The following is a 21,320-nucleotide window of genomic DNA, read 5'->3' as shown; positions in this document are numbered from 1 at the left end:
ACCTTGCACCAAGTAGCATTTTGTTGATTACCTTTTCATTTTTTAACGGTGCTCATTCCATGTACACAGTATGTTGTATTTGTACCCCCATATAGAAGACTACAGTGCTGTAATTATTCCAGTGAACATAAAAAAATAAAACAAGTGCACACGTAGAGGTGGCTTGTACACGCCAAACAGCGAAAGTGTTATGACATCTTTTTTTGGCTATTGAACCAGTATCCTAAATGTACCCATGATGGAACGGGGGAACAGCCCAGTATTCAAGAGCCATTCCGGTGCTTGGATGCTATGCAAGGTCCTATACAGACTTCATGTCTCCACCTTTCTTCACATATATCCAATATATGGTAGAGAAAAATAAGCACCAAGCAACTTTCTGTAACAGGCGTACACATTAATTGCGCAATGAGTAGGTGTTGAATGCAACCCATTACAAAGGACTCTGCCATAACTTCATTGTACGTCAGGCACAGCATCAGTGCATAATTTACATGCGTTTAGCAGGTACCAATGACAAAAAAAAAAACATTACAATGATTTATAGCGTAGTAAGTGCACTTGTAGCCAAGGAAGCACATAAGCGCATGATCCATTTTCGGGGTCTCAGATAAATTACAGTGATTTAGAGCAGTTTTCTCGCAAGTGCACTTGTATTCGTTGCCAAGGAAGCCCATAAGATGTTCCAATACAATGATTTAGAGCGTCCTCGCAAGTGCACTTGTAAATGAAGCATCATGATCCGGGGTCTCCAATGATTTAGAGCGTAGTGGGTTCCTCTCAAGTGCATTTGTATTGGTTGCCAACTCATAAGCATGATCCATTTACTTGGGGTCTCAGTAAAGTTCTTCACCCCAGTCACGGCAACGTATGTTATACAGCATTAGCAACCACCCACTGCAAATTTCATGCTGGGCCGTTTAAAGATTTTTGAGCCATAATTCTTCATCGTCATCAGTCGCCGCGTCAACAAAGTGCACATAATGCCTTCCATGCGGCTGGTCCCTCGCTTCTCCGCAGAATGACAATAATGGCTTAGTAGGTGCTTCGTTCACAAAAATTGTGATTTATTGCGTAGTACCTTTCTAGTGTACTTGTATTGTAGCCCCAAGTGAGCTAGCTTACAACGGGCTCTAGCGCCGCTCTTCCAGCTGTGTGAACGCAGGCCTGGCGTTTTTCAGTTTTGCTTGCGTATATATACATGCACAGTATGGTTGATACTAAAGTGCAAGTACTTTTTCATTCAGTTAGTAATCTCCCATACCAGTGCAGGGTAGTGAACTGAAGAATGCTAATATCTGGTTAACCTTTCGGCCTTTCTCTTCATCTGTCCCTCTTTCTCTAGTACCACCTGTTCAATTTACCTGTTTGCTGTGTGGTTGGTGTATACTAGATTGTGTTTTATGTTTCGCGCCACCTTTGTCCTGTGAAGCATTCTTGTACAACTTTCTTGCCAAGGTTACCAGAATGCCTTGTATGTGTTGGAAAACAAATAATATGAAATATGGGAACTAATTCACCAAGGAAGAAAACTATGCAACACTTCACAGCTTTGCAGAGGGGCGTGGCTTTGCCAGTGTGCGCTGAATTATGCCTGTGAAAAATCACTTGGATGCTTTTCAACAAAACTGCCTGGCAACACTGGTATCAACTCACATGGTGGCTTATCATGTGAGTAATTGACAAAGGGAGGAAGTTTTATCGTGGTATGATGCCTACAGACCTTACCTGAAATAAATCCTTGGTATGAATATCACAGGCTCAGCAAACGTGATGGAAAAAAGAACAGACATATTTAAGTTAAAAAGAATGCAATTTATTCCTAGCACACAATTTTCACAAGCAGTCAATGGCACTTGCATAAGCAGTAGCATCCAGAAGCTGCTTATTCGACCTTCCTGAAAGCACAGAGTGAAGCCATCGATCAGCTGTCAATGAAGACATAGCAGGGCGGAGGCAGACGTCAATGACTGAGGCACGTCAGGCGCGGTTGGTCTGGGGCTTCTTTCGGTGCTCCTTGACACAATTCATTGTGCAAAATTTGTTTGCGCTGTATTCAAACGGAACTTTTCCGGTAATGTCGGTGCCGCACATAAAGCAACGCCTGGAAGGAGGCAGTACAGGATGAGACGATATAGTGAAACAAACCAATACAATAATGAAACTTCTAGTAAATTGCCCATAGGGGAAACTTCATGTATAGATAGTAAAGCCAAACTTTAAAGGAGTGGTGACAGAAAATTTGTGAACCTCTGTTTTTTTCTCTTAATCCGTGGCTACTGTCTCGTTAATAACAGCAACGAAACTCATTAGACCCAGTGCGAGACGAATGTTTAATTATACGCACGTATGTTACGACTGGAGGCAGTTTCGATTTCGAAGAGCACTCAAAGGTCCCATGACGTAGTCGGCCTACTCATTAACAAATACTATCAGGTGACCGCAAGAGCCAGTGACGTCACTGGCCAGTTTCTGCCATGTTGTCAGCGCTGCTGTTTCGTCTGCTGTGTTGAGTGCTGCGAGTGCTTATTTCCTCGATCTCAAACTACGTTGCTTATCTAGTGCGGCAACGGACGAAAGACCTTCGAGGAGTGCAAAAGTCAGTCAGAAAGGCTCGATTCATTTTGCAAATCTCGCCGGTGGCTGCGATTTAGTTCTTGTCGTCGTCCAACTGACGCGACGTTTTACGTGAGGCTTGAAGCAGACGCAGCATAGACATGCTGAAGCATTTTCGCTGCTATCATTTTAAAGTAGCAGGTTGAGAAGTGACGAAGAAAGCAGCGGAATCACAAGATTGGCGCTTTGTAGCAGTGTGTATGTGTAACATACAAATGGTGTGATGTATGCTTTATTGACTCGTATTTAGATCGGGCAACGCGGCGTTCTAAAGACCTACAGATCCCACATACGCACGTCGGAGCGCCCGAGTAGTTATCTATCCACTACGCAGTATGATCCCGGCGGTAGAGAGCTTTAGTTTGTAGACTTCCAAACGTTTGCGGATACCTACCGGTTGCCGTAGCCGTTCACGGCTGCAGCAGCAACCGCGGACTGGTAGCGACATCATGTGGCGTTTTGTTTAACTACAATAACTTTTTCTGTTTTCTCAATCGTGTTGCTGTTCTTGTCGAAAAAAAAAAAAAAAACAATGAGAATACTGTGAGTTGATAATTATCTCACTGCCAGTGCTTTACACAGTGTCAATAGGCGGATAAGTCGGTGCGATGTTTTGTTTGTAGGTCTCTGGTTAGGCTCTGCACCATCAGGTGTCGCTACCAGCACTGTCCATCTTGTACACGCCTCTGGTAACCCGGCCAGAACTCGCGACGTACGTTGTTTACAAACAGTCCCGCTCGATGACCTCATCGCTTTTTGCTTCAATTTCCAATTCGGCACTTTCACGAACTTCAAAACTCAATTAAAATACTTTTAAGGCTGTATTTGTGGCTGATATTGTACAGATGGCACCTCTATGTTCCCGTAAGTGTGATGTAACCGTCAAATTGTGTCCGAATTTTTGTGTCTCCACTCCTTCAAAGGGACACTAAAGGCAAATAAAAATTTACGTCAGAGTTTTGAAAGGTCAGCGTTTGAGAATGTCTAAAACGTCAATATTATCAATAGCAGTGCTATAGTAATCAAGATATTAAGGTAAACGTAGGACACTATATGCGCCACCAATGGGACGTTTTGGAACGAGCCCGATGAGGTCAAGAGTCTCGAGCACAAATTATCACTAGTATTCAAGCTACTTATGGTAAACATTCCGAGCATTGCAAGACGTAATAAAATGCTGCTGGTGCGTTTCTGTTTGATTCATGGAAAAAAAAATAATATGTAACTTGACGTTACAGTGGAGAATGACGTGGGTTGTGCGAAAGTTCTGTTTTCGCAAGACTGCGCTCCGCTCGCGCAGTCGCGTCTCAGTGGTAGTTTCGTTACTACAGTAGAACCCCGCTGATACGTTTTTGAAGGGACCGTAGGAAATAAACGTAAGAGACGGGAAACGTAAGAGACGAAAAACAGGAAAAACGGCAATATATTTAGTGGTACAGAATTTTATTTCAATTCTTACGAGCAGCACTAAAATTGGCGCGCTCAGCCGCGATCTAGTCGATGGATAGAAATGCGGAGCTAAGGACGGCCTCATCCACAGAAATTTAATCAACGTAGGTGATTTTTTTTAACACCAACCAGCTGTAGGCATGAAAGAACTAAGCACACGCAATCACGACCGGCGCGGCGAGTCCGACCGCGAACCGCCAGCCGCGACCATGCGAGCTACCAACCAGCTCGAACATCCTCCCGTTCTCTGCAAATAACGATGATGATGAGTCTACGCCAACGCGATGGCAGAAGTGAATGCCAATCTCGAAGGCCTTGCTTTCGCAAGCAATTACGTCATACACGCCAGGTTTGTGCAATACAAGCTCAAAGGCTATGCTTTTGGTCAATAGTAAATGCAATCTCGAAGGCCTTGCTTTCGCGAGCAGTTACGTCATAGACGCCATCTTTGCAATTTGAATCTCGAAGGCCATGCTTTGTTTGCATCAATTGAAAGATTCCTGTTGCTGCGCTCTCATGCGGCTAATAGTACGGTCAAACGAGGCCAAGCTGCGTGAAAATGCACCATGGCCGCTCTCTTTGGTAGTCACTCGGTCGGCTCGAGCGCACTTCGCGAACGTATCATACGGAACGGTCCGACCGTTACGACGTAACAGCGGGGTTACCAATACATTGTATCCTATGGGAGCTATGCCGGGACCGGCGGAAAACGACGTAACAGCCGGGAAAACGCAGCAGTGAGGAACACAACAGCGGGGTTCTACTGTATTCTGTACTGCTGCGTGTGCCTTGCATACTCATAAAAGTCATTCTAACGGAAAGTTCGACAAAATGCTGTGTACATGTGATGTGTAACGTGCCTTTCAGAGCGGAAACCATAGCGTCGACTGCCAGGCAGTAAAGGCAGGCAACGCTAGGCAAGGCAAATGCTATGTCAAGGGGCCTTTTCAAGTGCGCGATTTGAAGTGCACTAACGCTGAGTGGACCACTAAAACGTGATTTCATTCAAAATATGCATTTCCTTAGCCCGAAACAAGCATTACGAGGTTTCTGGAATGCTATTTCAACAATCAATGTCGACTTTACGTTTGCCTTTAGTGTTTCTTTAATAAAATTGGTTTCATCACTATATAACCACATATGCAGTCAAATTGTACTCTGAGTGTTGTGTTTCTAATGCATATTAACACACCCTACATGTAAATATTGTTTCATCCCCAACATTGTGCTCCTGGAAAACATTCATAAAAAGAATTTCATGATGCTCTGCCAATAATGTAAACTACTAATGCAGCCAAAGCAATCAGACAGGGTACCAAAGCGAGCATTTTTTAAATGATGGTCAATGCAACACATGGGAAAATTGAGAGTATCAAAAGGTATCCTCAAAAACCATTTCAGAGACATGATACCGATGAGCAGCGTCACCTAAAAAATGAGCGAGAAAAACATGCTCCGCAGGGCATTTACGATGACATACTTATTCTCTGTGTTCTTTGCATGAATACAAATCCACATACATAAAAAAAGGAAAACATTAATTTTATACCACAGTTCGGACCTGGCCTAGCCTCAACACATTTTTACACTGGCATCCTTGTTTCTGCTGGCACGTACTACCGCCTTTCTCATTAACAGTAGACTATGCATCAACACACAAAACACCTAATATGCAACGTGGTTAGTTGCTTGGAATGCAAGATGCTGGAATTTGGTGGAACAATCCCGGAGGAAGTTGTGAGCATGCCGAGTAGTTCATGTGAGTTCAGAGTTTGAGAACCACGAAAATATAGATTAATTTACTTTATTTGGTGCAGATGCAGTGACAACAAACAGACTGTAGTTTATTTAGATGCAAATTCTTCTTGGCATTTTTTTTTGGCAGCTTACAAGCCTGACTATACAATGAAAACATGTAAAACATGAAGCGCCTGCATTCAGATAAGAAATTGTGAACAACAGTGCCATACTGAATTCTTTAAAAATTCAAAAAAATTTACTTACATAAGCACAACATGAGCTCCATTAGTTTCCAGAATTTGCTTTGCAAACCTTCGCTCAGCTGCCAGTGCCCTCTGAAAAACATAATGAAAGGAGTGATGCACATTAAGTATGTACATATTTCCTCTTATCAAGTAAAAAAAACGAAAAGTTACACATGTCACAAAGGAAACTGCCAGTTTATGCCTAAATTTGACCCAGCAAGCATTGCCTGAGATTTGCCCTCAACTTAAAACACTTATAAGAAGCTGCCTTTCCATAAAATTCCATTGCTCGTTAACACTTTCGTGACCGCGCCTATTCCCATCGATAGTATGTTATCGACGACTTCAAGATCAAGTTTTGGCACTCTCTGAGCGGTTCTGAACAGCTAACGCAATACAGAGCATAAAATAACATGTTTTTTATCAGTTTTGTTTGCGAGTTTGTTTTTTCCACCGCGGGGAGATTTTTAAAGCTCGTTCGCAGTCGGGTAGGTGAGCGCTCGTTGTTTCAGACTTCGTGTCGACGCCGCTCGCGGGTGCTCCACAGAAACGGCGAATTTCGACGGATTCCGATTAACACGAGCGGGAATCTCTGGATGATGGTAGCAGCACAGACACGAAAGACGACTTCAATTCGCCAGGCGAAGTCGTACGGACGGCGAAAGTGCGTCAAACCTCCCCGGAACATCAGCAGCTATCCGCCGGTAAGTTTCGTCTTCTCCTCGGGTCGTTTTATCGCTGCCGCGCATCGATGTAAACGTATCCGGTGCGTTCTAAACATAACAGCTCTTATCTGCAAGGTGTTAACTTCATTCGGGCGGGAGCATTTGGCGCCGGCTGCAGAAAGAGCGCAGTTCTCTTCGCGAAGACGGCGCGGAGCGGACTTTGACCCAACGCTCCGGTGTGCTGCGCGGCATTGTCTTCATGTTGTTTTTTACCGCAGAAGTCGTCAGAGAGACATGCAACCACACAGATAAGTATGCGTAACGCATACTTTCGAAAAGCCAACATACAGTGAGAGGGAGGGATCCATGGAGGGAGGTTACTGAAGCGAAGATGAGCAAGTTCGTCTCACTCCATGTGTACATGGTAATAGTTGAAGTCCCGCGCTTGCATTGGTGTTAGGGTCGACGAGACGTATTTCCGGGCCTTCGTCTACCGTCAGTGATGCCACGGAAAAGGTTCAAGGCTTCTTGAGTGTCTCTGATCTGAAGAAGACGACCGTCGCATCCCACGAGAATGTTCACCACGTGTCTTCTCTATTGCAACACATGAACGATTTTTCTACGCTATCTTTTAACCCCGTCGGAACCTTTCAGTGAATGAGAAAATGGTGAAATGTGAAGGTCGGTATGGTATTCGGCAGTATATGAGCGAGAAAGAGGTCAAATGAGAGTACAATTATGGATTTTTGCAGATTTGGAACAGGCTACACTGTTCATTTCAACAAATACACAGGAAAATTGAAAAATACCAGAACTGCAAACTATGCTAGGAAAGCTGAACAGAAAAAAAATTTTTTTTCCCGAAACATGCGCAGCCAGCCTTTGTTTCACCGCGTCGAGAACCTGCATCGCGCGGAGGCATGATAGGCACTAGTGCCTATATTCTTGTATTTATGTAAATAATCTTTGTAGTTACAGAGCTTATATTTCCACTATTATTCTACGAGGGCTTTGCGTTCAAAACGTATATTTTGATTTTTTTTAATGTTTAACCTTTGCGGAGTAGCATTGATGTTTTTATGAATCTTTCTTTTTGATGCATTTTTCTTTGTTTTATAATTTTTTTACTTTATTAGAAATAAAACCGTTGTTTGAAATTAATACTGTTGGAAAGACCAATTCTTCCTCTATCATTTGATACTCTACACTTTAGCATCAATTATAATTCTTTGGCAGGGAAAAAATATTTCCTAGACTAGCCAAAAACAACCGATTTTGAAAGTGTTAAACTCTGCACAAATTGCAAAGAAGGAAACTTCTGCACAGTAATGCATCTTTGTTTCTTCCAACCCAAATGCAGGCAGTTAAAACACTTTTCACTTGACAAGACCTTTCTCACACAGGATGCCAGGAAAAACATGAACAACACATCTGTGCAATAACATTTTGGTTGGGTTGGCCTCTACAAACACTTATAAGCATGCATTGGTATAAAGTAAATCATATTTTTCTTTTCTTTTTGAAAGATATTCAGCGCTAAAGTTTAAACAGAAGCACACAGAAAGACATGATGGGACGGGCACTGTTTAAAAGTAAAATCACTACCACATAAACTTTGAACAAAAATGACTGTTTTAATTCCTGACACTCCAGTCATGTGGTGTTGACAAATGTGGCGCCATAATCAAGCAGGCATTACATGTGAGCAAGCAAACAAACTAGACAAATAGCTGCAGTAATAAGACTGGTCCCTTGTGCACCAGAAACCTTGCATATCCTTTCCTCACAGATATACCTGTTATAGGCATGGTGTACAATATAATTAATTACAATAATGTGCAAAGAAGTAGCACAATGTGCGAAATAGAAGCATCAGCAGTGCTGTTTCAGCCCTCGAAAATACATATTGTATGTGGCCAGCAACAGGTCTATTACACAAGTTTTAGAGAAAGCAATAAGTGCAAGCTAGTACAGAAACCAACCACAAAAATTAATAGAAGCAACTTCTTCCACATCATGGCTCCATCAAGACAGAATACAGCGCACATGATAAGGTGCTTGTTAATTTCGCTAATGTCGCAGCTTGCAAGTGCACCTGACAAAATCCTTGCCTCAAGTCATATCGCTAAGTCAGTGTGCCTCTACACACCTTTTCTCTGTCACTTAGGGACAGGAATCGCTTCTTCTCAAGCTCCTCCTGTTGTCTCTGCACTTCAGCAGCTTTTCTTTCCTGTGAAAAAAAAAAATTCAAAAAGAAATTATGAAGTTTTATGCAATGCAAGAGACATTGCACTTTGATAGCTGATAACATGCTTCTTCGGAACTACCTTTATGTGTGTATTTAGCTGCTACTGCTTTAGCCTCGGCATCCATGCCTGGTGCGGGCATGTTATGCGGAGCCATGCCAAAAGCACTCATGATAAAAGCTAAAGTGTCATAAAAGGAAAGTTTCCAGACACATGATTATAAAACAGAAAGCGAAGTTACGACAGAAGCACTAACATGTGAGCAATGTAAGCAATAAGTCACAGATGCTAATGCAAAGACCCACCCTTCACAAACATCTAAATTTAAATTGAGCATCAGTTTGCTTTTCAAGGCTGTGCCAACTAAAGAAAGTGAATGCGCTCACATCAAAAGCTCCACTTGCTGCACTGAAACCTTTCTGGCTCGTATACAGTCGACTCAGACCAAATCAATTCTTATGGGACTGGCAGACTTGCTCAAATTAAACGAAGGTCAGATGAACCAATGACAACAAAATGAAATAACTGAAAATCCTTTTTTTACTCCTTGTAGTGTTCAGTCAACGTCAACAGACTAGTTCAATACTACATCCCAACAACTAAACATGCTGTTGGTCGGTAGCAGATTGATTTCAATACTGTCTTTGGCACTGAAGGAGTACCAAACAGACATGCATCCCTGAAGGCACAGCGCAAGTTGTTATGATCAGCACTTGACAGGTTGCTGCCATCCCCATTGTCACCTAGGGAAGCATTAGTGACACCTGCTGAATTTCTCGTGTTCCCAAGCTTTCAGTAAATTACACACGCATGCAATGGTGCAAGTGGTGATTGAATCAACCAATTCAGTGTGCTTTCTCGTTTTCAACTAAATGAGCTTTCCTATCATAGCAATGCATGGTATCTAGCCAAAATTTTCGAAAATTTTCCTATAGAAAAGTCAAAGTAATTGAGTCGCCTTAATGGCAGTCAACTAGGAATATTTGCAGTATACGTTGGGCAGTACCTATGAGAGCTATTCGTAAACAAATGGAAAAAAAAAATTTGTTGCACAGCACATGAGAGGTACACCCCAAAATCAACACAGAAAAGCGAGACAGAACCTTCAGTTTCTCTCTGTGGAGCTTACGCTTCTCCCTCTGCTTTTCAGCCTGCCTTTGAGAACGTTCCTTTTCCATTTCTTCTGTTAGAGCATCTGGTATCTACACAAAATACAAAATACAAGGTTTTAAAGAATGAAACACTGCCCTAAGGCATCACAACACAGAACAAATCGTGATTTCTTTCTCATGGGAGTTATAGTAAGTGAATACAATGTAATTGGCAGTAAATGAATTGTTGTATGCCTCTACTAATTTTTTTATTGCCTTGGTGCTGACAAACACTGCCACCACATTTGCTGTGTGCCCTTTCTAACCGTATTAATATGCTGTTGGGTTTCAAATCGCCCACAAAACTATGGTAGAGTCTCAGGTTGAAAAACATATAGTGTTTGTGTCTTGACATCTACTGCAAGCTATGGCAGTTTTATTTCATTCACAATAACAATAGACAGGCAGCCAAAGTCCATATTGAAGGGTGTTACGCGATCACACAGCCATGCTGGCAAGACGCATTACATTCAAAGATAACACAAGTAATTGCAGAATAGCGTGCACACAATATATGAGAAACCCTCACTGTTAATTTTTATAATACTTACTGCATGTGCATGTGATGTACCAATAGGAGCGATGAAAAGGGAAATAAACTCGATGCTAATTCAAATCAGACTATATATTTTTAGGGATTAACATTTTAAAACAACATACAGAACATGACAGATGCAGTAAAGGGGCACTCATGATTAGTAGGCATGTGCGAATATTCGAGCAGTTTGAATATTCGAACAAATATTACAGTATTCGAATTCGCTTCGAAACGAATTCAAATAATTCTAAATTTCGAAGTATTCGAAATGAACAAATAGACATATAAACCGCACGTAACCCCCCTGTAAAGGTGGTTTCACTGCTGTGCACGGATGCTGTGCCGTCAATACACCTTTCCAGGGGAAAACTGTACTGCCACGAAGCCTCACTTCAAGGCTAAATGAACAAATTAGACTCACATCGACTCACCATTTTTTTAAGTTTAAAAGCTCGTTTACCGGCTTGTATGCTCTAAGTAAATTTTAAAACGTAGCATATTTTACAGGTCATCACTTGCATTCCACCGAAAGTCAAATCCTGCTACTATTCAAAGATGCACTTCCCTTTGAACCAAAAAGAATGACATTTGCACATGCCTTGTTTCAATTAAAAAAAAATATTGTGCAGGTTAGTTGGGTCATGACAAATACGCTCATTTTTTTTTTATATGTGATATAATCTATGTGAATTCATTTCGAAAATATTCAACCAAATCAATATTCGCTTTGAATTCGCTTCAAACCTAAAATTTACTATTTGCACAATCCTAATGATTAGCTTCAACCACATGAGTTGCTTTGAATGTGACCTAAACCTAAGCGCCCAAGTGTTAGTGTACTTCGCCTTCATCAAAATGTGGCTGGGAATTGAACCCACGACCTCATTCTCGGAAGAACAACCTCATACCCACCGAACGACCACAGTAGGATCCCTGAATGTTATAAAGAACAAAGGCAACCAATATTTAGGAAACCCACCTGAGCGGCAACGTAGTCATACTTCTCTGGGTGCAAACCTTTAAAGCGCCTGAATTCATTTCTTGTCTGCTTGTCTGAGCAAACAGCATAGGGCGTCAGTCCTTTAGCATTTCTGTAATGTGCAAAATAACAACAAAATATGTGCAAAAAGTCAACAGCGAGGTTGTAGTCATGATTCTGAAATGTTTTGCGAGAGGCAAAAACTGTGATAGTACTAAGAAGGACAAAGTAGTTGAATAATTATTATACAACAGGCTACCTAAAAAGTGAATGTGCTAAGCCTAACATTTAATGGAAGTGATAAACGATCTAAAACCCAATTTTTGTAGCCCCAGAGAAACGCTGTCATCCGCGTGCAATGCTTGCCTGAAGATCATGTGTAAAAGTTCTACACAACTACTATTTGATGCACAGTCTCGTGAATGAAGCATCATCAGGAAGTCGGCAAAACTGACGAACTCCAGTCATCCTGTTCTTCTACTCTTCTTTTGCATCTGCAATCCTAATGTGCTCCCCACATTTGTAGACACGTAAGAGAATAACTCAACTGACTTGTTGCTTGAGTTAATATTCGAACGTGATTACTGTTCAACCTACTCCTCCAGCAAAAGAATATTGTTTACTTGTGGAAACAATCAATGAAATATTTGTTACTTAAAATTCTATGAGTAAACTTCAGTGCTACATATGTTATTGACTTATTGTGATATCAAAAATTTCAATGCACTTCTTGTATACTATTTGTGCCCCTTCTGTGCCAACAGTTGCAATGCCGACTTGCATGGTAAGTTGCAAGGTTGAATCTTTTTTATCTTTTCAATGCTATTTTCTAATATGAGGCAAATGCTTTTCATCAGCAAATAATTAAGCAGTTTAAAGCTTAAGGTAGCCAGAATTTAAGACGTGAACAGGAGCTAGCACTGTTGTAATTCAAGCAGGCAGTGCCATCCACCCATTCCTGCTCCCAACCAGACATTAGTTTTCCTGTATGTACAATAGTACAACAGTAAGTGCATTCAGTCTTACCCCATTTAGCCTCAATACAAGTTTACATTGACCTTACAGTGAATGTTAACCAGGTCTAACTATGCTAGACTACAGCATTAATTTAGCCAGTACTGAAAAACAGAAAAGGACTTACTTCACAGCAGGATCCGCACCTGCTTCCAAGAGGCACTGGATGAGCTTGACAGCCGAATTCTTGGCACAGTAGTGAAGGAGTGTTGAGTCCGAAAAACCGATGGGCCCGTTGAGCAGACGGTGCTTCAATCCATGGCTATGCACAACCTCGCAACACGTTGTCAACGACGGAGACTCGGCCGAATTGCAGCGTTCCAGTCTGGCCGAAGCTTCCCACTCGACGGCCTTCTCAACGACAGGGGTAGCGTCCGGGTCAGAGCCAACTGGGCTCAGCAGACAGTACTGACCTACAGCTGAAGGCACAAAGGAGTCTGCGACCGTTGCGGATGATGCCGCACTATCCGGTATCGCAGTCTCTAGATTTTCCCGAGCTGCAGTTTCGTGCTCCTTTGTGCCAGTTCCCGAAATGGCTTCTAGGATGGACGTCAGAGCTTCCTTGTTGGCAGCCTTGCAGGCATCAAACAGAGCCGTCTTGAGTGCCCGGAACTCTCGAGGCACTGGACATCAAAAGAAAAATGGGCTGATCAGCGCTTGTTGCACGATGTTTTAAGTAATTTATCCAGAAAAAAGAGATAATGAAGATACACTGAAAAAAATCACTGAATTAGCTTATATTAGTAGAGTACTACTTCAAAGCTCATTTTTTGTAAGTTTCATGTAAAGAAGTTGATACTAGAAGAAAAAAATGAAGGCTAAACTTCAATTTCCTGAATTTCACATAAAATCTCCAACACCGCTATGTTAGTGTAACATCACAGATTTAAATGCAGCAGTGATCTCTCTCTTACTTGTAATTAGGTCATCGTCGTTCAATCAAAGTTTTAAAACTTCTTATATTCAATTTTGGCTTTTTCAGGGTACCAATACTACATTGTCATTTGCCTTGAGCGATGCAAAAATTATCTAAGCCTGAGCAGACACTTTGAAAATCCTTGATGTGCCGACAAAAGCTTATGTGAGAAAATCAAGGCACCGTTACCATCGGGCATTCGCTACTTTAAAAAAATTTTAATTTTAGTATTTTACACTTTCAGCATACTTCATTTGTTTAGAGGGCCCCTAAACCACCCAGAGGTCGAAATTTAGTTGAGGTGTTGCAGTTGTGCACGAGTCTACAATGAACACGTAGCCGTGAGAATTTTTTGAAATGGTGCAGTAATAGCGGAGTTTGATGATACAAATGATATGTGTTTGATGACAAAAAAAGGTTCTCGCTTGTTTCACTCTTTCCTTCGCTATGTTCCGTTCGTCAACTCATCACTCCTCCTGGCCGAGCACTCCTCCTCACTGTGCAATGAGCAAGAGTGACGAGCACATGTACCTGCATGCAGACAAACAGGTTCTTTTTGTGGGTGACATGAGCAGGCGACAATGTTGACGTCATGGTGAATGCTGAGGGGCTGAGGATTGCTGAAAGGCTCGGAAAGGAGAAGGAATCGTTTCTTGGAATTTGTGGGGCACCCGCAGCTCGTAGCGCTGCTATGTTTGACACTGCTGATCGTGACAACATTCTGAACCCGATGCGCACATTTACATGAAATCTTAAAAAATTATCGGAGGTGGTTTAGAGGCCCTTTAATAAAAATGAAACTAAACAAGAGCTCTACATATACTATGAACATACTCTAGAATGAACATTTTTAGAAGATTAAAAAAAAATGGACTGTACAGCAATTACTGCCAGATAAAACAAATGGGTCAGACAATATGCCCACACTACTCATCAGGGAACCATGACGAGGGTCAACCAAGACCATGACTAAACTACACCAACAAATTTCAAAGACAGCAGAAAGACTGGAACAAATCTCTCTTTATGCCGGTGCATAAAAATGGCAATGCAAAATAATGTTCAAACTAAAGTATCACCACCCTAATATCTCATATTAGTAAACTACTCCTGAAAGCCCTACAGGAAAGGATAGACAGTATTCATGAGGCCACAGAGAAATGTAAAAGTGAGCTTAAAGAACCTGTATTAAATAGCCTTCACTGGCATTCATATACTCATGCTGTCACCAGGAGTTGAGACACCCCTCACCTGGCTTCTCGGCATGCTCTGGATCCTTGCTGCCTTTTTTTCTCATGCGCTTTTTTTTTCGTGGTTTCCTGGTTCCAGCAAATTCTCTCAGGTCACTAAAGTCCATGACTTCTTCAGAAACTTCCCAATTCACGGTAGCATCAGAGTCAGACCCAGAGTCATCCTCCGTCTTATCCTCTGCAAACTGGAGAGTCCCTGAAAAAAGGCAGAAGCATGAAGAACAAGTTAGTAACTACGATGTAACCAACATTATCCATTACGTTACACAGTTATCAACATGTATACCTGCAACCTCACAAAATCCCATGACGATTTAATGCTACAGATGCCCAAATACTGCACCCCTAACTTCTGAGGAAAAGGAAGCAAACATAAGAGCATCATGGGCGAAAGCAAAACAAGAGCAAGATCAAAACACCAAGCCAGTCCTAAAAAAAAATCAAAGGACTATGGTAATAAACTCACTGGCTAAGTCTTAGGCAGGGGACACTGAAGAAAAAAAATAGATAAAAAAGAACACACTTGTAATATGCTGGTGAAGCTGGCCTTGCACACTAAATCTCACACACACAGCAAGTTTTTGAGAAACACTTGCAGTGGTACCTGGTAGTCCCAAATAAATTCGCGCTCAAGAGAGGCACTGACACAACATCTGGATGTTTACAGCTGTAGTAAAAGAAGCAATTCTAGTGCTACCACATAAAAAAAAATCAACATGGTCAAAAATAGGAAAGAAATGCCACTAAGGAACAATAGGCGAACACTTTCCTTGACATCTTGTTTTTACACTCCGAGCATTATCGCATAATAGAAATAAACAGTGAGGTCGTGCAAGAGTAACAAAGGATGAAACTTTTTGAAGGTGCTGAGACTGAGCGCAGTGCACTCATTCACGCATGATCCAAGGCATTACACAGCATTGGGAGTCACACAGATGAGATCAAATATACCGTGACGGGGTTCTCTAAGCACGGCAAATAAGCAAGCAGTGTCACTAGGTGAGGCAATCATGAATATGAGAATTGATTTAGACGCACAAAGAATGTCATTTTTTCAACGCGCAACACTAAACAAAAGAAATTTTTTTTGGTCTTGCAAATAAAACAACAGCAGCAACATGGGTTGATGCAGCTTCTTACCAACAAGCCTACTTTTCGGTTTTGGAGAGTCACATGGCGCGTCAGGCAGCAACGAATTCAGAGGTGGCTCGGAAAGGGAAATGTTCTCGAGCTTATGACAGACATCGTCGCCTGTGGCGGTGGCAGCAGCAGCAGCAGCAGCAGCAGTGGTGGTTGCAGCTTTCGCATCTGGTCCCACTTCCACAGTTTTCCCAGGCTTCTTGGCCCCAACGTTTATTTTTGGAGACACTGGAACGCGTCCCTTGAGATCCTCTTCACTACCTGTACAAGGAAGCAATTTCACCAGGTTGTTAGGCAATACTTAGGCAATACTACGAATAATGTGGGAACTTGAGTACTCAGGAAGACCTCAAGCACGTTGCGCGAAAGGCTGGGCTCCACTGCGCTTGCACAGATCCATACACCTATAGTACTGTTAAGTATCAGACTACTAGCATGCTCAACAAATCCTGATACACTTCAAGAATTCACTGCAAAGTGCTCCTATTACTACTACGACTACTATAAATAATAATAATAATAATAATAATAATAATAATAATAATAATAATAATCAATAGAACAATGTACCAGCTCTTCAGTGAGCCGTGCTCAAAGTTCATACATAGCACTCAAACTGCCATAAGTTAACCCTTTGTATCCCAGCGTCCACATACAGTGTGTGGACAAAACTAGAGCTGTGCGAATAGCAAAATTTTGGGTGCGAAGCGAATTCGAATAATAAAGATTGAGTGTGAATCGAATCGAATAATTTTTGAATAATTTTCGAATATTTCTCAAACATTTTTCGAATACTTCGAAGTGAAATTACAGAAAAAATGTTGCAGAAAATCTCTAAGCATATTCTTGTGAGATAGCAACATGAAAGTGTTTCTTTTTGCTAGGTTGATGAAGTGCTGGCGGGGTGGTGTTTCATAGTTGTCTTATCAAGAATGAGGCAATGTAGAGGCTGAATCGTATTTATGTACATGATTTGGTGCAACCAAAGTGTTGCCGACAACACTTTACACGTGATAGGCAAAGATGCCATTTTCTCAGCCTCTCCTCCTCTTTCAACTTCTGTGGAAGCCCAACTGATGTGGCGGACAAGGGTGTGCTCCCTTCAAGTCCGGGGTTCCAAATCTGCCTCGTAGACGTCGATATATAAGAACATCTGAAATTTTGGATGCTAAAAAGCTTCGGCGTCCGATTTTTCGGACTTCCTGCCCAAATTTCAGGTCCAAAACAGCATTAATTGAGCCCCCACCTCTGCCACATCTTTCATCTCCATGTTGGAACCAGCGTTTTCTTGAGTTAATACATTAGCGACCGTAGCGGAGCTTGAAAGGCAGCTTTGCCGCAATACGGGGGTGTGATGAGGTGAAGCGTATTGAAAATCTAGGGACCACTTCCAATTGGACGTTGACTGTGTCTTGGCTATGTTCAACCGTAACGGAGCTTGAAAAGCAGCTTTGCCGCAATACGAGAGTGTAATGAGGTGAAGCATATTAAAAATCTGAAGGGGTCGCTTTCAATCGGACGTTGACTGTATTTGTTTTTGGGAAGTTCGAATAGTTCGAATAGTAAAATTCCAGTGCAAATCGAATCGAATAGCAAACACTATTCGAAAAATATTCGAAATTTCGAATATTCGCACACCCCTAGACAAAACATATCAGTGTAGTGGGATCAGGCGAGCCAACGCATTGCCTTAAAATCTATTTTAAATGTTGGCATTACTTCAGCATTTCATAAAAACACCTATATGTGCCCATTTGCTAACTTGACTACATTGTACAGTTAAATAAAAGTTTATAGTACTTTCAAGCCATATCGAAAACTGTCCCCATCTCCTACATTAACAAAAAATCAAGGACAGGACGTTCCTAGAACTTGGGGAATCTATCAAGAGACGGTCAGCACTGGCCAATGGCATGTTGTTAATGGCTGTCAAACTATTAGAGCACTCCAGCCGATGCATTAGCGAAATGTATTGAGGTGCTGCTTCATACAAAAATATATTTAAAAAGCATTATCTGATTGCAACCTTTCAAAGATTTTTTCAGCCATCAAGATGTTTTTTGCGATTGAAACCTTATGGTTGTTAGTGTATGTGCAAGATCTTTTGAACGATGTCTCCTATTGACAGCAAAACAGACAGACAGCATAGCGGCTAAGCATGTCTGTTCCACTGTGAAGTTGATAACAGGTTATCTTAATGAGTGTTGTATGCACATCTGTCATCTTTATGAAACAATCATCAACTACACTTTTGCTATATAAGAGGATCATTTTGGTCGCAATTACCTGCCCCTCAATGTTCAAATGCAAAGCAAACTGCAAGTCCAGAAAGTCTTGTGGCTCACCAAAGCACTCAACTGTGCACAACATACGGTGAACCCTTTGCACTTCCTTGTATGTAGCCCGATTGGTCGGGAATGGGATTGGCCTCATGCGTGGGTCCGACTTGCGAAAGGGTGGGTTCTTGCCAGAAAACAACACCGCCCGGTTCGCCCCTGGGGCTCTGTAGAACACAGCTGAACATTTCTGGAGCTCTTCGGACCAGGACTGCAGCAGATCTTGAATGTCCTGGAGTTGCAAGTCCCAAAGAGGTCACAAAATTGAAGTTTAAGAGTCTACAAGAGAATGCAGCCTGGCTACAGTCTGTCATAACATGCCACTCCATTAACAAAGATTTTGGCATTACAGGTTAGCAACAGACCAAGTGGTTAGCAACAGACCAAGACTTCCACTAAAAAAAATTCGCAGCATATCCACGGGTGAATGATGAAGAGCTTGGGCGAAGCTCCTGAAGCAATCATGGTTACACCGTGAAATCTTCAGTGGTTTCGCCCAGCAGTAATCAAAGCAATAGCCCAGTACATCATCAAAGACGTGACAAACACTGTATATATTTACACAAGAAATTTTATTATACGTAAGTGGTAGCTAGACGTGGCTTCCGTTCCCCCTTCATTATAACGGCTTTATGGTCGGTGAAGTGATGGATCGGTGATGGGTCGTAGTGGGATGTTTGCAAAGACGAAGTAGTGGGCAGTTTGCAAAGGTGGCTTCCGTTCCCCCTTCATTATAACGGCTTTATGGTCGGTGAAGGATCGTAGTGGGATGTTTGCAAAGACGAAGTAGTGGGCAGTTTGCAAAGGTGGCTTCCGTTCCCCCTTCATTATAACGGCTTTATGGTCGGTGAAGGATCGTAGTGGGATGTTTGCAAAGACGAAGTAGTGGGCAGTTTGCAAAGGTGGCTTCCGTTCCCCCTTCATTATAACGGCTTTATGGTCGGTGAAGGATCGTAGTGGGATGTTTGCAAAGACGAAGTAGTGGGCAGTTTGCAAAGGTGGCTTCCGTTCCCCCTTTATTATAACGGCTTTATGGTCGGTGAAGGATCGTAGTGGGATGTTTGCAAAGACGAAGTAGTGGGCAGTTTGCAAAGGTGGTTACGCCAGACAACGGAGACGTGACAAGCTTAGTCTAAGAGGAGCTTCGCCCCTAAAAGAAGAGTGGACATGTGTTTCACAAGAATCTTCTGAGACTCACTGCTAGGATTTTTCCAATGTGCTCAACCACACTGAATATCTTTCTTTCAGAAAAAGAAAAAAATGCTCAATTCATCCAATGCTGTTTTTGAAATAAGTACCATTGAATCCACTTCTGCCGGAAGCTAACTAATAGCATGTCCCCTTCCAACACCTACTGTATAGGACTTTCCCTTTTTATCTTAGCAAGTGAAACTTTCAGTAGACACACTGTTTTGCATGCACTTCTGTGCTCCAGTATGCTTAGACAGTAATAAATGCGAATCTTCAAAGCAGCTAGTTTCTGCTTTCTTTCAATAAGAAGATCAGCACATTTGTTTACAAACAAACCCACACAAATATGGGGATGGGGGGGGGCACTTACTTTATCAATATTCTTTTCTACCAATTATATTAATTTCCTAAAATCCATCCCACCAAAACTGATGCCAGCAATGGCATTGCACCATGCAAGCCAAAGATGCAATGCAAAATGCAGAAAGAGGAAGGACGAAACATTACGAGATATGACCCCAAATCAAGAATATCAGAAGCTCACCTTCACCAATGTCATTTCGTTGTGCCTCCGAAGACTAGCACCAGCAGACTTTGGTTGGCTGCCTTTCTGTTTGCCATCCCTGGCTGACTGGGAGCCACCTTGCTTGGCGCGTACTGTATAACTGTGGAATGTCTTGTGCAGCAGGGATTCTGACCTGGACAGAAGAACAGTTGGTGCTTGTAGTACAGCTGCCAATAGTGTCTCAACAGATGTTTTCAGCCTGCTTCACTCACAATTACTGACATAATAGATGAGGCAATTAACCAACACTTATTTTGCAACAGCTTTTCAGAGAAGAAAGCGTACGTGACCCAAGGCATCTGCTGCCATCGACAAATGAAGGCTATGTTTTGCATCCCGAGTAGTGAAAAGTGAAGATGGTGTTCCACTAAAACTTCAACGTGCAATTCTTTTGGAGGCACATATAAACTACAGTTTTCTAAGAAATTCTTGCGTTTTTCACATTCACATCTGCATTTTGCAGCATGTGTTTATTTTCTACAGACAGCTACCATACTAAACTCCACAGATGTCATGCACATTTCTACACTTACTCTCCACTGATGCCTTTTAAAGGGACTCTGAAACAGTCTTGACGATTTTGTACCAATACATTGAGCTGGTAAATAAGTCCTAAGGATCATTGGCAGACCAATTTAAGCTCTCTGCATCAAGTGTGTAATTTGTTACAAGACTTTAAACATGCAAATCACTACAGATCACTGCAGCTCAGTCTAACGAGTTTTCAATTTTTTGCTTACATTCTGCATAGCACTGTTTCATTGCACGTAGCACCAGCAGCCAATATGACTGGGTATTTCTAGTCTACGTCGCTGAACCGCCGGTGGACAGCGAACGTCTTCCTGTGTTACAAAACATACTTCGTGTTGATGTGAGCTGCATGACAGCATTTATCTTGAGGTTACTTTTCTGAGGCACCATAAATTGCCCTAGCTGTGTTGTGTGCTGCAAATCTAGTGATTGGTGACTTGTAAAGCTGTGACTTCATGTAAGGCATGTAAGGCAACTGGTGAGTGGAGTCGCTTCAGCTCGTCCGTGCGGTGAGCGTCAGGCTCTCGCTATCCGATTAACGCCAGGATCCATGTGTCTGTGGCTGTAACTTCACCCCTGATGACACAACCACATCGCCCGCGTTTACGCTTATCGATGATCGTTTTCAAATACTTTTTATTTGTCCGCAGACTTGGGAATGGCTGGTAGTGTTGCGACACCTGGTGGAGCAGATCGCAACGACTCTGTGATCTGCTCCGTCTCCGTCTAGTGCGCTGCCATCGCCTGC

The 21,320-nt window shown here is 42.2% G+C and overlaps 1 protein-coding gene across 2 annotated transcripts in view; it reads right to left on the bottom strand.

The window, feature by feature from the left end:
* Positions 1–1,796: 1,796 nt before the first annotated feature.
* Positions 1,797–21,320, bottom strand: part of LOC119387728 (ankyrin repeat and zinc finger domain-containing protein 1) — a 63,090-nt gene continuing 43,566 nt past the window's right edge. For both annotated transcript variants that reach the window (XM_037655210.2, XM_049413621.1), the window contains exons 8-17: positions 20,021–20,174; positions 18,295–18,517; positions 15,950–16,210; positions 14,811–15,005; positions 12,771–13,266; positions 11,630–11,741; positions 10,065–10,163; positions 8,865–8,945; positions 6,070–6,140; positions 1,797–2,104 (exon numbers count right to left, since the gene is read on the bottom strand). In XM_037655210.2, the coding sequence (XP_037511138.1) occupies positions 1,981–2,104; positions 6,070–6,140; positions 8,865–8,945; positions 10,065–10,163; positions 11,630–11,741; positions 12,771–13,266; positions 14,811–15,005; positions 15,950–16,210; positions 18,295–18,517; positions 20,021–20,174 (1,816 nt within the window). In that variant the 3' untranslated portion in view covers positions 1,797–1,980. The remainder of the gene's footprint in view (positions 2,105–6,069; positions 6,141–8,864; positions 8,946–10,064; positions 10,164–11,629; positions 11,742–12,770; positions 13,267–14,810; positions 15,006–15,949; positions 16,211–18,294; positions 18,518–20,020; positions 20,175–21,320) is intronic.

Source organism: Rhipicephalus sanguineus, chromosome 3, assembly GCF_013339695.2.
Source record: "Rhipicephalus sanguineus isolate Rsan-2018 chromosome 3, BIME_Rsan_1.4, whole genome shotgun sequence".
Lineage (NCBI taxonomy): Eukaryota > Metazoa > Arthropoda > Arachnida > Ixodida > Ixodidae > Rhipicephalus > Rhipicephalus sanguineus.
This window is presented reverse-complemented; position numbering and strand designations above follow the sequence as displayed.